This window comes from Suncus etruscus, chromosome 5, assembly GCF_024139225.1.
Source record: "Suncus etruscus isolate mSunEtr1 chromosome 5, mSunEtr1.pri.cur, whole genome shotgun sequence".
Classification (NCBI taxonomy): Eukaryota; Metazoa; Chordata; class Mammalia; order Eulipotyphla; family Soricidae; genus Suncus; species Suncus etruscus.
In genome coordinates, this window is record NC_064852.1 from 79,251,127 (window position 1) to 79,268,331 (window position 17,205).

The following is a 17,205-nucleotide window of genomic DNA, read 5'->3' on the forward strand; positions in this document are numbered from 1 at the left end:
AATCTGAATGCATTTGCTATTATAATTTTATCTTTAAAGAGGCTTCTCTTAAAAAGTGCTTCAAATTTGGTAATGTTTGAATTCAAAATTCTGACTTTATTCTTATATTTTTGGCAATGTTAAAGAAGTCTTCTGGGAGACACTAAGTAAACATTTCTTGGAAGAACAGCATAAAGTGAAAACATCAGCATGCTTCTACAAAACACATCTCAAACTTGACTTCTGAACAATGCTTTTGCATACTCAGAGTCATTACATTTTTCAACATCAGGAATCCAAATGTTAAAAATCCAAAGTGCTTCTGGTTTCTTCTCCATGACCACCATAGTATTAGGCATGCTCTTATCTACCATATGTTCTTTTTTTACATTAGAGACAGGTACATGAATTTAATGCACACATACAAAATCAAATTGACTTCTGACTTTATATTTTTCCTTAATAAAAAAAAAGGCAACGAAACACTGTTTCCAAAGCAAACAGTGAGGCTCCATTTTCTTCCCGAGTTCCAAAAAATGTAAACAACATTGAGGTTGAACTTCAGAATCATTCTAATTTTTGTCAGCTTTTAGGGCATCATTCCTTTATTTGTTTACACCAACATTTAACAGCATAGAGTAAAATAAGCAAACAGTTTGAGGCATTTATACCAAGTGTTGGACTATGATAGGCTTGTATCTGCATTGTTTTTAGTCTGTCAAAGAAAAGCATTGCTTGAGGAAATGGGTCATGTGGTTGTACAAGTGTTTTGTGGAGAGGCCGGATATGCCATGGTTCTGGTCAGAGTACCACTGGAAGATAAAGGGAAGAAATCAGTTTTCCACCTGCAACTGCAAGGAACTCTAACCTTTTCAAACTCATAGGAGATAATTATTACTCCAATATTATAGAGAAATTCTACCTCCTGAGACTACTTAGATAGGAGTTCATATGGAAACATTTCAAATGGGGTGATTTAAGCTTTTTGATTAACCTTCATTTCTATTCTCTTATTCAAATTCTCCATGATGGAGATCTTAAGAATCCAGTAACCTAGGTATGAGATAAGGGATTAGGTTTAAGAGACAGGTTTGGGTGCTCAGTGAATCTTGTTCTCAATGATGTTATTTCTAAGTTACTCTGGAGCTTAGATTCTTCATTTTAAAAAGGAGAAGACTGATTTTTATTTCTCCCAAGGCTTCTGGCTCAAATATTTCATGAGGCTTCTAGCCTCGAAATCTATTTCTTCTATGTTGCAGAAAATCCATATAACCATAGATACCCTCTATAAGAATTAAAGATAGTATTATATTCCCACAAATGAATAAGAATGAATAAAAAACAAACAGAAAAATTTTACTACAAATTTAATTTTCTTTTTTTATTATTTATCATAAGATGGAAGTTTTCTACCAAATAAAAGTCATAATAAAATGCTCTATAATCATAATCTGAATTTAATCAGGGATTACAATTGGGCAAAAAATTAGAAAAATCTTATCTTATGCTTTGCGAATTATTTTTTAAAAGCTTATTTACAAAACACAGGCTTTCCTTTTCTGGGTTCCTTTTGTCTATCTAAGCAAACTAGGGAGGGAGAATGTATACTCCCTGTGGAGGAAGAAAGCTAACTATAGGACTTTTTCCTAATCCTGACTTTGCACATAATTTCTCATCATTTTTTTCATTCCTCATATAGTCTAGATTTTAGCTCATTTACTCAGTCAGGGAAAATATGAGTTTCTATAATATGACAGACCTGTGCCAGGGATTTAAGAAAACCTTGATTAAAATATCCCTTTGACACTGAGAAGAGTTGCATAACAACTGCATAAAGTCCGTTCACATTCTGAAATTTTCCTTGTAGAACAAAACCTTGTAAATTCTCTGGGACTCTGAGATTTTGCAGGGATTCTAGGAATATAGTTATATTTATGTACACTGCATCACAAAACTATCAGATGCTTGAGTTAGAACATTGTATAATCTTATCAGGATGCCTTTATTTTATGTATGGCTCAACTAGGATGCCAGAATTGTCAGGATTGGCCTGGTATCCTTCAGAAAGTTAGTAAGAGATGAAAGATAGATTTGCTAACGTTCTGCTTTCTTTACCCTGCAGCTTTTTGGGTCAAGTTTTAGTTTAAAAAAGAAATAAAATAATAATTTTAGAGGTTTAGGGGTCTAAAGCTGTAAATATGAGTAAAACAAAATTATATACCATTGCCTGGAAATCCACTTGTGCATTAACCAGAGCTTTAGCAATCTGTGCTGAATTTTGAAAGTGCACATTATCTGCAACAAAGAGAGAGGGTGAGAGAAAGAGAGAGTGAGAGGGAGTTAAAGTGCTGCTAAATACCAGAAAGCATTGAGTGACAATGTACTGCCTGGAAATGAACACCAACAATTACCTAGTCATGGAGCTGACATTGTCAGAAGTGAGTAATCACATTCACTTATGGAAATGCCTCTGACTCTTAGGTATTGACCCTGAGCATAGGCATAGGAGGATGCTTAATGTTTTTTAAACAAAGTGATGCTGGCTCAGTATTTTTATGTGTAAGAGTCTTGCTTAAACCTCACCATCTGCTGTTCCGTGGATGAGAAGATAGTCTACATTTCTGAAATATTCTGCTCTTGCCATCACAGTTGAATTCTGGAAAACAGGAAAAATTAACATTTTGGTTGCTGCAAGTTCTAATAGAAAACTAGCTAAATCATTGTGCAATGGACTTAGCACCAATACTGAAATTATGTATTGCTTTGGTTGATAAATATTTAAGAGTCAGAGCAACACATTTTCATCATCATTTGCATTACTTCCATCTGATTCTTAGTTTGAAAAACTGGAAGTTTATGTCATATGTTACATATGAGTGAGACCTTAGGCATAAATGATGCCCGCTCAAGCTGTGAGGGGGTGGGTGTGGGGACAAAAGGATGGGGGGGAAGAAAAGTTAGGGAAAATAAAATGGGAAAAGAAAGAATAAAAAAAAGAGTAAATCCTTTTAAGTGAGGTCTGTTGCAGTCAACAAAAGATCATGATATTTGCTAGGGGAATACAGGAAAATATGTGTAAATGCTGAATTTAAAATTATTTAGCATATGTACAATAAGTTAATGGCCTAAATAAAACAACAAATGCTTACTTTATAGTGCTCCAGATTATCTTCCACTGTTGGGAGACCCATGAATCTCTCTGTGTAGATAGATGCTGTGAAACATATAAGAACATGTTTTTTTAATGTGGACTGTGCCTTTTAATGAGTGGAAAAGACTCTCTACTTTAGTACTCAATTTCTTCTGTGTAAAGTTGGTGATGAAGGTTCTTGCTTTCCTTTACTGTAATGTTTCATCAAAGTCATTTGATCTGCAATTGGGCACAAGGGCTTGAGATATAATGAGGTGATAATGAAAGTAGGAATATCTATTATCAGAAAGGGTTGTTTTTAAGGTTTGTTTATTTGTTTTATTTTAGGCCACTCCCGGTGGCACTCAGGGATTACTCCTGGTTCTGCATTCAGAAATCAATTCTGGCAGACATGGGGGACCATATAGGATGCCGGGATTTGAACCACAGTTTGTCCTGAATCGACTGTGTGCAAGGCAAACACCCTACCACTGTGCTATCTCTCTGGCCCCTGTGTTTAAGTTTTTATACTTCTCTTTAAAATCTTTCAGGAAGAGATGTTGTGACATGAAAAATTCCATGACCTCTCAGAAGTTTCAAAAAAAATTATCAGTGCAGCCACTATGATTACAGGTATCTACATTAATAGGTGTACCTCCATAAATCTTCTTTCCAATGCACTTATTTATCAAAATAAAAAATTCCTACAAGTCACAACTTCTCAATTCTTTCCTAAATTTCAAATAATTACCCCATGTTGATATTAATCACAATCACAGGGACACATGGAAGGTATAATTCTTGATTCTTGTTTCTCTGATTTTAGGAACAAGACCAAGGCACTGTGTGATGTGAAAGTAAATGGCTTGGTCCCCACCTGTGCTTGTGATTGATGTACTTAAAAACCAGAAGAACGCTGCCATGTTGTCACTATGTGCCTGCAAAAAGCACAATGTTCACTCTGATTTTTAAGATTTGGTTAAGCAGTGCCCACATGGGTTTTGGAAGGGAATAAACAATAGTGAAGTTTACTGTTAAGATTTCTTTACAATAGCTTAGATGATAAGGAATCATATAAATCACTCATTTGCAGATTATCCTATCCCTAGCAACTCTAGGGTGAATTTTACTACATAATTTGTTTACCCAGAACCTCAAATGTAGAATAATAGTGTATTAAATGTTTTAGCATTCCTACTTCTGATATATTTTTCATACCGTAATATTCCCAGCTGGAGACTGGAGCCACTGCTATGCCACATTTGAAAAGACCAGTTCCTGATGCAAGGGCCAATGATGAAACATAACCTCCATAGGACTGCAGAGACATTGTTTTAAGTTAGTTATAGATTTACTGTTATAAATTATAGTCATAGTTATAGATTTACTTTTTGCATTTTAATTTTATAGCAACTCTAGTCATTCACAGCATGATTTAGTGAAAGTTAGGGCACATGGTTAGGATAGATAAAATGTCTACTTGTCAGCAAGCTTCACTGCACACTTCACACACACACAAGGGTAATTTTACCACTTGTCAATCACAAAGATTTGGTGTTCTGATCAGAATATGATAGGAACCGTCTGAGATTTTTTTTTTTTTTTGGTTTTTGGGCCACACCTGGCGATGCTCAGGGGTTACTCCTAGCTGTCTGCTCAGAAATAGCTCCTGGCAGGCACGGGGGACCATATGGGACACCGGGATTCGAACCAACCACCTTTGGTGCTGTATTAATGCTTGCAAGGCAAATGCCGCTGTGCTATCTCTCCGGGCCCCAGTCTGAGATATTTTAACTAAATTTTTATGCAAAATTTTTCATTCTGTTTTAACCAGAATTTTTACTAGAGCAAAAGTAGAATTTTACTTAAAAGAAAATGCCCCCCCCCCCAATTTATTCCCAAAATACACATTTAAGATAATTTTCGGGCCCGGAGAGATAGCACAGCGGCGTTTGCCTTGCAAGCAGCCAATCCAGGACCAAAGGTGGTTGGTTCGAATCCTGGTGTCTCATATGGTCCCCCGTGCCTGCCAGGAGCTATTTCTGAGCAGACAGCCAGGAGTAACCCCTGAGCACCGCCAAGTGTGGCCCAAAAACCAAAAAAAAAAAAAGATAATTTCCACACTTTGAGAAAGTTTCATGAAACAGACATTGTGTTTAGGTATTTATTTTCATAACAGAACAGGAAGGGAAAAAAGTTAAGAAACAGAAAAATCTTTTAGATAGCTCAAAGCATGACCTGAGTTTGTGTACAATGTGATATTATATATTCTGCTTGGAGAATTTCCAACGTAGTAGCTCAGAGGAGAAAAAGTCATTGGTGCTTTTCAAGATCTTACACAAATTCAAGTGGACAATAAGGAAATGCAAAAGAAAATACAAACCAGTCATAAATAGATTTAGTATCTCAACATTTTTCTCAAGGAATCAAATGGTGATTTAAGAATGTATCTTTAGTGACAGAAAGTCTGTCCATGTCAATTAGAAATTTGAAGCTTTTCTGAAAATGAAGATTTGAACAGAACAAATCCACATCTCCCCCTTGAAGACAAATTAGGTTTATATTAACATGCTGGAAGAGAGATACTTCCTTTGGAACAGGAAATAAGCAGTATTCTGGGACATGGGATACCTCAAAAACAGTTGTGCTAAATTAAGAAATGGTTCTCAGTGTTTATTCTCTTTCCAATACAAGAATGTCCTACAACTCATCAGAGGACAGCGGCATTACAACTAAAGATATGCTTTTTTTAATCTTACTACAAATTTCTGGGATTCATTTCTCTTATGAGAATAAATCATGTCAACTTTTGCTATAAAAATCTTGATCTTTAAAGAGGATTAAAGGAGAGTGAGACAGAGCACTAATGGCAAAGAAGGATCAAGTAACAGATGGGCTTGGTGACCACAGAAGCTAATGGTATAGATCTATTCTGAAACCATAAAATACATGAGGAATGGGGGGAGGCTAGCCACACAACTAAATTAAAAAGTTAAGACAACATAGCCCTAATATCTCTAAAATGCTGACAGTTTTATGGTCCCAGACTGTGGGATTTGATTGAGAATACCTGGCTAGAACAGAATAGAAGAAGCATCTCCAGGGGCTCTTTTTATTATACCTGGAGACGAACTGAAAGAAAAAAAATTAAGATTTGATAAGGGAAAACAAAATTTAAAACCAGAAGGCACATTTATATTTACAAATAATTTTAGTAAGTGAAAGTGTTCTATTAGGTTCCACTTTCACCTTTAAAATAAAAAAAATGGTAAGTCGGTTAGCAACAATTATCAAGATAAATATTTCTTTCTTTCTTAAGTTTAGACTGGTAAAAGACAATTAAGCCTTCTTCTGGAAAAATAATGACTGCTCAAGTTTTATTGGAAAAGTATATTTCCTGCCAATAAACTTTGAGGTCTGGCTTCTTCTAAGTGCCTGAACAGGAAGCAGAAAGGAAGTAGTTTTGAAATGAAAAGCATTTGCCTATATAAAAAGATTTTAAAGACCCTGTTGAAATGTTAGGGATTGCCCATTTCTATCTATTCGTTATTAGATGGTGGTACAACTGGAACATACTTTTATGTTCCAGGATGCAAAACACTCCTAGAAATATGGAAGGATTAAAAACGACCACTGCAGAAGCATAATAAAGGTATAGTTTTAAATTCTCTGGCTGTCCAAAACGCTTTTCCGATTGTAGAAATAAAGTGGGAGATAGAAACTGTGTTGACTTTTTTTCTGTTCTCCCATGGGTGGGACTCTAAGGCGGAGTGGGTGGCTGCTGCAAGAAAAGAACCTACAGAGCAGATTGGCCATGAGAATTCTAGAATTTTGTCCTTTGCACTTGGATGGCTTGCCATTTTACTAAAATGATGGATAGCTTTTAAAAATTCTTAGAAGGGCACAGAATTTTGAAGACTGTTTATGGAACAGTCTTATGTGAGCCATAATGTACATTAGCATAGTTTTGCCACAGGTGATAATAAGTAGCAAAATTTGTATGATCAATGCTGTTTTCCTGGTTTTCACACAATCTTCTTTCTTACCCCACCAAATATCACCTGTATTCATAAGCTCTCTGGATGTTCATTGAACTCTCCACATTCAAGCAAATTCTAGCCCTTAAACCTTCTTCCTCCATACTCCAGAAAGTATGTCCCTTTTCTCCCATTTCATGTCTTATCTCAGAAGAAAACACAAGACTCACTTCACGGTGACTTTCACTACCTTTCTAATCTTAAATTGTAGCAAACATGGACAATTTTCTTCTCTTGAATTTCTTGTTTTTCTCCATATCACTTAGCATAATTTAACAACTTTTATATATCTTATTGATTTATTTTGCTTTTGATGTTTGTTTCTAAGTACTCCCAATTCCATGTATGTTTTAATTATGCAAAGTATTTTTCTTAATAAATGCATCATTAGCATTATGGTACCATTTATAACATAGTAGAGCAGGTTGAATATTTGTTTTTATAACTTTCCTATTAACTCACCTAACCCTCACAGTACCTTGTAAAATAAATATTTCTGCAAATCCAGATTAAAAAATATAGGTTTATAGAAAATATGGTGTAGTTATGAACTCAGCAAGCATTTGGAGCTAGGATTCAAACACTAGATAAGTAACTACAATTCATATATCCCTTCTCTACAGTAAAGAGAGTAAACACTGGTGAAACTTTAAGTTCCGTCTTTAATAAAGTCTCAGTAGAAGTGCATTTGTCCTACTTTTACATTGTAGATAACACATAGTAATTCAAATTGCTTATAATTAGTCACTCGAAGAGAAAGAAACTAAGATTAAATCATGAACTAATGCTTATTCAACACCACCTGTCTAGGCCTATATTAACAAAGCAAAGCCCATAAGTGAGGTTACTGTTCTAATAATTTAATAATTTAGGCAACCCCCCTGCTGCTCTTCAATTGTCAGAATAATTACTTCAATTTCCTTTGCATAAAATGAGGTTTCATTACCTCAGTATTTTTGACACTTTAGTTTGGAAAAAATGTTTTTAATAGGATGCTGCCTTGTATATTGTGAGATATATTACATTTTTTCTGGCTTCCATTTACTAGATGCCCAGTGGCACTCCCCAAGTTATGACAAACTAATTGATCTCGGGCTTTGCCAAACATCCTTTGAGGAGCAAAATTGCCTGTTTTAGAACCACTGTCATACACAGACACTTCTTTGGTTTAGTCATGGGCTCACTATTGATACTAAAGAAGCAGCTGAAAATATCACTACTTGACTTAAATGAAAGGATGAGATAAATAAATCTCTTTATTTCATTTGAATCAGAAGAAATAACAATGTAGGAATTAGAGTTTACTAATTACTTGACTACAAGTAATGTGTGTGCATACATATATTATTCTTAGATCATTATATTATACTAATACTTTATAAAAACACTTACTAAGATAGAAGACAAAAATAGCTGAATAACCCCTATAGCCATTTCCTTTATCTCCATCTTCAATTATTCCAGGTTCTTTCTATGACCTCATTCTAGTTCCTATTTTACTACTCAATTTAGGTTCTTGGTAATTGTTTCTCATTTTATGTCATCTAGTGTCATGACTCACTACTCTCTACTTCTTATCTCAGACTTTATCTTACTCTTTAGCCAATATTCTCTTTCTATTAATCAAAGATTAAAACCTATTGATTTCAAAAACATTTCTCAGGAGTTGGAGAGATAGCATGGAGGTAAGACATTTATTTGCCTTGCATGCAGAAGGCTATCGGTTCGAATCCTGGCATCCCATATGGTCCCCTGATACTGCCAGGAGTGATTTTTGAGCCTGGAGCCAGGAGTAACCACTGAGTGCTGCCAAGTGTAATGCAAAAAAAAATAAAATAAAATAACCACAAAACAAAAGAAACACATTTCTCAAAGTAATGCCCAAAGAATCAAATGTTGTCTTTGAATATGCACCATTGTATAGAATTCACTATATATTCATTATATAGAATTCACTTAACAAATTATATGATAGAAGCTTTCCTTAAAATTTTTCCTAGTACACAGATAGGAATAGGTGCGGGAAATGCTATTTCTCCAGTGTGTGATCTAGCCAAAGTACTGTGCTTATCATCTGAGAAACAAAGCTAAAATAATTCTTCCCATAATTTACTAGTATCCTCATGAGACAAACCAACAGTGAAATTAAAAAAAGCATTATAATTATTATAAGGATAATGAAATGTGGTAGTGTTATAAAAAGTATTATAGCACAAAAATAATCATAGCTAGATGAGTTAAATCTTAAAGAATAGGTCTGATCTTTTTGTTTTGTTTTCAGAAAGAGGTAGGGAATAGCAGATAAATATAGACATTATCGGAATAGAGAATAAAACAGAATATCATAGGAAATAAAGAAATACAAAGTCCAATTCATTGAGTGCAGGGAAAAGCTGAAAGACATGATGCAGGTTAATCAGATTGCTAATAGCCTTCCATGAAAGGACATAGGCATTAAGTTGAATTCAGCTTGTGACCCTCAAAAATATGTAACTGGAACACCAATTTGGTAAGTGTTTGTGAATAACTTCACATTCAACAATCAGATGTATGAGTCCAAAGCAAAAAGTTCAATTTGGTGGCATTAGAAAAGTTAAAACAGTGCCACTCAACCTATAGTTTATAGACTCCCCCAAACCAACCTGTAATCGTTTATAAATCCAAACTCTTGGGCCTCATACTAATGGATTAAGTGAGAATTTCTGATGATATAAAATTAAAAACCTTAAAATATTCTTAGAAATAATAAACCAATACAGTAAAGAGTAGGTTATAAAATTAATACAGAAAAATTTGTGGCATTTTTGGTTGCAAATAATGAATGAAAATAAAATAAACTTGAATGAATTTTCTATTCAAGATAGTGTCCCAAAATATCAAATACCTAAATATCAACTTTCCATGAGACTGACTTATACAGTGAAAATTAAATCACTGCTAAAAGAAATAGGATACTGGGAAATGAAAAGATATTTCATGTTTATGAACTGGAAGAATGGATATTCTCAAAATGACATTTCCTACTCATAATTTTATGCATATTTAATAAAATACCTATTAAAATTCTAATGACAATATTCACAACAAACTATTGAAATTTGTATAGACTCATAACTTTCTTAGTAATTAAGAACTTCCTTAGGAAGGAAGAATAAGATGCAGGGGTTGCATTTCCCAACTTTGATCTATACTACAAAGCTATAATAATCAAAATTGCATGATATAGTGGACACACAAATATGAACACACACTTAACTATCTTTCCAGATTAATTTCTCATGACTTTATTTTGTGTGCTTGGGAAGGCAGTTTGGGCCACACCTGCTGGCATTTAGAAACTTCTCTGGACACTGTGCATTGGGGTTACTTCTAGCAGTTCAGTGCTCAGATACCTGTGGGTCCAGGCATAGAACTGAAGTTTTATGTGAAGCAAGAGATTTAATCCCTGTCCTACCATGTAATCCTTTTATTCCTGCAACCTTCTTGTTCATAAACCTATGTGTCCTAAGTTTGGGGCTTTCCTAACTTATCTAGAGTCCCTGTGTATGCTATTATCTGTTGACTAGGAACCAAGACAAAACACTTCACTCTGTTTAATTTCTTGCTACTAAGCTTCTTAGCCAAACTCAAATATTACTTTTCTTAGTCCTTCCTTTACTTACTTACTTTTCATACTTCTTTCCTTCTCACTGCCCAAATTAACTCTTCTCCTTAATTCTCTCTTTCTAGACTTTTTATTTGACAACACTTGAAACACTGCTGAGCAGTTACCTTTAGCTGTTTTTCTTTTTTTTTTTTTTTTTTTTTTGGTTTTTGGGCCACACCCGGTAACGCTCAGGGGTTACTCCTGGCTATGCGCTCAGAAGTCGCTCCTGGCTTGGGGGACCATATGGGACGCCGGGGGATCGAACCGCGGTCCGTCCAAGGCTAGCGCAGGCAAGGCAGGCACCTTACCTCGAGCGCCACCGCCCGGCCCCTAGCTGTTTTTCTATGTGAGAAATCTAGGACTCTAAATTACTATCTTCATATCACCTAAATAATCCAGTATAAGATCTATTTGGGGGTTCAGTAAAAATGTAACTACATAGGTGAGAAAAATGAATGTGTTAATTATCGCTAGATAAATATACATTTTTAACACAAAGAATGAATTAAACGATTGTATAAAAATAAGGTATTTTTCCACTTGCTGGATGCTAGATTGTAGACATTGACTATACATTTATTATCCTTACTTTACACATCTTAGAACATATCTCATAGTCACTGCCATGTTTGAATATAAACAAAAAAGGATATCTAACATACTATTTTATTCAAAATATACAGAAACAGTTAAGTTTCAAAATTTATAGAGCCAGTGAGTTTCTCACAGAAGAATAGACATATATTTAGACATATATTTTGAAATGATAAGTGAAGTTCTTAAATCATTCCAGATCAAATGGAATCATTCCAACTCAAAATTAATAAATATTAATTTTCTAGAAGTAAAATAAAAGGTTTAACTTTGTTTTTCAAAGCCTGCAAAAACAAAGTTACAAATTTTAGAAGTATGCTAATGACGAAATGTTTTCAGTTTGCAATTTTGAATCTTTGAATTATTTTTTTAATTCCTTAAAAAGGCAGATGGGAAAGGTCTTACTGAAATATTTCATTATAAAAATATTTCAACTCTTTCCATCTTATTTGAATTTTATTTCTTTAAATATTGGACATTTGATAGTTTTTAATTTTAACAGTTCTCATCTGGTCACTGGGCTGAGAGTTGAGTCAAATCCTGCAGCTTCTCTACATTATTGGGTTTCATTCCCTCTGTCTTGTGCAGGCCAAGAAACCAGTGAAGAAAAACAACCCAAGTACATAACTGCTGCAAATTGACTTGCAAATGTACAAATTCAGACCAAAAAGTGAAACAGGAAATCTTAGAAGATGAATTTATGGGCAAATCTAAATTCCTTCCAATATTTCTCTAAACTTTTCAGTGAAATCTCATTGCCCATAACTGATTAGTTTTGCCATTTTGTTTCCTTTTTTAAACCAACTTTATTTAGGTACAAGGATTACAGTGCTATTGATCACACTTTCCATGTAAACATAATTGCAACACTAGATTCATCACCAGAGAGCCCACTTTCCTCCCAGGTCTAGCTAGCCCCTTGTTTAGTTTTTAAAAATTTGTGATAATGCTTCTCAAACATAGGAAATTTTCTCTATGACCTATATTTTAATATTTAATCACAAGTTAGCATACATTAGTATTACATGTTATAAAAGGATGTTGATGGTCTATTTATATATGTATATATAAGAATATACATTCAAAACAACTTAGATATGTACTAAAGAATTTATATTCTGAAAGTTCCTATAATTTCAATTTTTAGTTTTTATAGAATTAAAGTATAAAATAAGTATCAATTATGAGCTGATTTATAATGCAAGAAAGATGTTGAAATATTGAAAAAAAAAAAGAACTTCTTGAAGCCACCATTTTGAAGCCCAGATTATCTAAACTGACTGTTTCTGTTGCTGACAGATTAAATTATGTTGCAACATTAACATTTTATGAGAAACCTTATAAGCGAACATGAGAAAATGATGATTGCTGAACTGAATTAACAGGCATAAATATATCAAACAACTCACCCAGCCCCATATGGCTATTCTTTTTTCATCAATGAAACCCATTTCTATGAATTTTCTAAAGTAAAAGAAACAAATTTTTAGAATTTCAAATGTGTACACATGACATTTACTTCATTACACAAGCATATTTAATCCAAAAGTTTAATAGAAATGCTACATTTTCTTTGTTTAAACACATGCATAATAAGACTGCATTTACAAATAACTCGGAAAATTATGTTGTCATCTTTAAACTCTATAATACATCTACTGAATCAAATTTTTTGGCTGTAAAGTCTCCTATTCAAAGTTTATGCTTCATTATTTTTTAAGATTCAGAGAGGTCAAAAAGACAAGCCCTAGTAATAGAAAAAATAATGGGACCACTTTTTCAATTCTACACCTTCCACAATGAAGATTTGTTTTGGTTTTGTTTTGTTTGTTTGGGGACCATACCTGATGGTGTTCAGGAGTTACTCCTGGCTCTGCAGTAAGAAATTACTCCTGACTCAGGGGACAATATGAAATGCCTGATATCAAACCCGGGTCTGTCATGGGTCAGCCTTGTACAAGGTAAACACCCTACCACTGCTATCACTCTGGCCCCATTTCATTTTCTGGCAATGAAAATTTTTGTTGCTGAAGTTTCTGCTGTTTTAAATTTATTGAAATCTTGTTCTCTTATACTTACAGTGTAAGGAATGACAACTTTACTCATATTGAACTCATATTTAAGAACCCACTTTTACTCATATTTAAGAAAACTAATCTTTCATTTGTGTTTAAGTACTTTATTCTTTGAGGGTGTGGAAATGATTCATTTGAACTTTTCACAGAAGAGCTTCTAAAGTGAATTCATATTTGTTGGGAATTTGTCTCCTAAGTGATATTCTGTTCTTGGAAGGCTATTGGCAATTTTTGTTCAAAAGAGCCAGTGGTCCAGGTCAGAGTCCTGAGCATGAAAATCTCCAGTGTTGGGTACAGCTGAATCACTCCAACATATAAATCAACCGATTATTTGTTGACCCCATTTGGGGTTGTTATTCTAGAAAATGTTGATTTATTTTGAGAATGGGTTGATAGGAAGACCAAGACACTTTCAGAGAAACCACGCTGTTGTATTAAAAAGAAAGCGGAAAACCATTGAACCATTGCAGAGGCCTGAATGAAAATGTAACAGAAAAGAGTGATGGAGATCAATGTTGCACACAGGCCTCCCAGAAATTTGATCTCTAGTTACTTTAATGGCCTTCTTATTCTTTTCTGGCAATAGGATGAAGTGATTGTGATTAGTTAAACAGTAGCGTTCTTAAAGGAATCTCACAGCAACCGTTTTGCTCCTTGCATTGATTCAACATGCACATTTCCCATGCATAGAGGAATTGGGCAAGTGCCCGGGAAAAACAGATGGGAAGAAGCCCCGTCAGTCACAGCTTACCCTACACTGATTCTTTGGGACACTGAGGAGTCTGCAAGGAAGAAATGCAGTAGCAAATGCAAAGTTGCTACCTAGGTAGAGGCTACATATGACTAAATAGAGAAAATGCAGCAAATGGTGGCACTGACACTTTGACAAATATTCCATAAACTTCAAAAATTAAAAAACAAAGATTCCCCTTTTTTGTTAAAGAAATATCTTGTCACTGGGGCTTGAAAACTGTTCTAAGCAATACAATCAATCACAATTTTATGATCTCCGAGTTTACAATCATATTGCCTCACATCTCAATAAAAGCAAATGACAGGTGATACATGGAAACAGGAACTTAACAGCTTCCTTCCTAGGCTTATTCTGTGAGAATGACATTTACAGGAAACAATAGTGCATAATTAACATTGAAATGAAACATTAACACTTAATGTGACAGTTTCAGGTTAAAGGTTAGTTAAATAATATAAGCTCTTTGAGATCAACAAGTCTATAAAATATACTTCCAAATTTTCAAGAGTGTCTAGGGCAGTTTTCAGAAACACTGTTGATAAAGTAGTTAAAGCAACAAAATGTCAAGGCAAATTCAAAATAGGTATTTCTAATATTACATGTTGGGCTGAACTTTATATTTTTCTCATAGAATGTCCTCAATCAAAGATCAATTATTATTTTATTTGGGCAAAGTTCTTATTGATAACATCTTATAATAGTATGATATAGTATTTTTTTCTTCGTGTAATTCTTTCTTACCACTAACCAAGTTAAATGCAGTTTTAAATTAGTGAGAATGTCAAAACTCCCAAATAAACCCTGAATAAGTAGAATTACCACCTAACTATTAAAGTTTATGAGTTTCACATATGTAACATTTCCAAATAAGCTTGAGGATAACAAGGTGCAAGCTTATGCTTTTGACCCTCAAAGATTTGAAGTATTCCTTTTATTTTTGTATAGACAAAATTTTAAGATTGTAGGAGCAGTTTTTTCTATTTTGAATTATTTAAATCTAACAGCCTCATAATTTATTGTTGTTTCCAAAATGTATATTTTATTTTTATAGACTACAATCTATAGGAGACTCAAAAGAACAAGTGTTATTCTGTGTTTGCATGAAGCTGGAGGAAAAGGTATGAGAAATTTGAGAGCTACTATGAAGGGAATTATATCCCAGTTCTCCTAGTTAGAAATTTGGTATCTGATTCCCAAAACACTTTTTGAGATATGCTAATCTATTCTCCAGGATAATTATTGTAAGTCTAGTTGTTAATAACTTTTGTTTTTTTAATAAATAAAATCTCAGTCTTTCCTTTCACTTTTTTAGAATTTGCCTTTAAGGGATCGAAGTACAGCAAGTAAGTTGCAAATTTTTAATGTAGCTGAACATTGCTTGATTCCCTGCACTCTATGTGCTCCCCCAAGCTCTGCCAGGAGCCATAATTCCTAAATGCATAGCCAAGAGTAATCCCAGAGCACAACTGGGTATGCCCTTTCCCAAAAAAGAATATTGGCTTTAAAAGTAAACACCACTCCAAGTGGAATCTCCTCTGTTGCATATAATTTATAAATGACCATACATTTATTCTTATGTACTAGAGCACATACTAGAAATTTCCAAATAACAGCAATGTTTTCTAAGGATAGGAGGTATACTATAACAATAGTAAATTACAAGTTCATTGACTAGAGAGATTGTATATTGACATTTTTTTTTTTTTTTTGGTTTTTGGGCCACACCCGGAGGTGGTCAGGGTTCACTCCTGGCTGTCTGCTCAGAAATAGCTCCTGGCAGGCACAGGGGACCATATGGGACACCGGGATTCAAACCAACCACCTTTGGTCCTGGATCAGCTGCTTGCAAGGCAAATGCCACTGTGCTATTTCTCCGGGCCCATATATTGACAATTTAATACTGAATATGCTGCATTGGCAAGTTCTAAACTGGTTAAATGGTTTATTGAGTCAATAAAAGACTGTGTTGCAGATATTTTCTTCAGGTTCCATCTTAATATGGATCAGAAAAACCTTTAGTCAATTACTAACACTAGTCTAAATCTAAATCTAAAACATTTAGGTTGTTATGAAAATTGGTCGGATGTGTGGCTTCATTACAATATGTTAAACATGAGAAATAACAGTATCTGTTATGTTCTACACATGGGTTTCAGGTTTAACTTTTTATTCCACTAAAGAAATGTATCACTTTTTTGTTTGTTTGTTTGTTTGTTTGTTTTTGGGCCACACCCGGTACGCTCAGGGGTTACTCCTGACTATGCGCTCAGAAGTCGCTCCTGGCTTGAGAAACCATATGGGACACCGGGGATCGAACTGCGGTCCATCCAAGGCTAGAGCAGGCAAGGCAGGCACCTTACCTCTAGCGCCACCGCCCGGCCCCAGAAATGTATCATTTTATCTATTCTATTCCTTTTGATATTCTGAAATTTGAATTTGCATTTTTGGTGATAAATAAAAACATAAAATAGAATGTATTTTATTTTTCGATGTAAGTTTTTATGACCAAACGATTATAATCATAATATGTTGATGATGATAAAGACTTTCTTTTTATATAGAGATTCCTTTATTTTGTTTTTCCCTTCTGTTGAAACACTATGATTTCAAAGTTGTTCATGATAAAGTTTTAATCTTTCAATGTACAACACCTTTCACCCATGAACATTTTCTATTACCAATGCCCCCAGTTTCCCTCCCACATTCCCCCATGTTTACTTCTGTGACTGGTATCTTACCATTTCCCATTGCTTTCTCTCTTTTTCTGTCCCTTTTTTTTTCTTGTATACAATGTGGTTTGCAGTGTTGTTTTTGAAGAGCTACCATGCATATACTTAATCTCCATTTAACAGTCAGTTATTGTCTATGGTGATCACTTCCAACTATTATTGTCATATTGGTCTCTTCTCTACCCAAGATGTACTTTTCTACTATTTATGGCAACCTCCCTACCATGAACTGGTCTTCCTGGCCCTCATCTCTATTGTCTC

At 34.3% G+C, this 17,205-nt stretch overlaps 1 protein-coding gene across 1 annotated transcript in view; it reads right to left on the reverse strand.

Moving 5' to 3' along the window:
- Positions 1-689: 689 nt before the first annotated feature.
- The window catches only part of FAP (fibroblast activation protein alpha), a 93,939-nt gene continuing 77,423 nt past the window's right edge, over positions 690-17,205 (reverse strand). The window contains exons 21-26 of the mRNA XM_049772866.1: positions 12,796-12,850; positions 4,328-4,427; positions 3,129-3,193; positions 2,563-2,635; positions 2,201-2,274; positions 690-791 (exon numbers count right to left, since the gene is read on the reverse strand). Of these exons, the coding sequence (XP_049628823.1) occupies positions 690-791; positions 2,201-2,274; positions 2,563-2,635; positions 3,129-3,193; positions 4,328-4,427; positions 12,796-12,850 (469 nt within the window). The remainder of the gene's footprint in view (positions 792-2,200; positions 2,275-2,562; positions 2,636-3,128; positions 3,194-4,327; positions 4,428-12,795; positions 12,851-17,205) is intronic.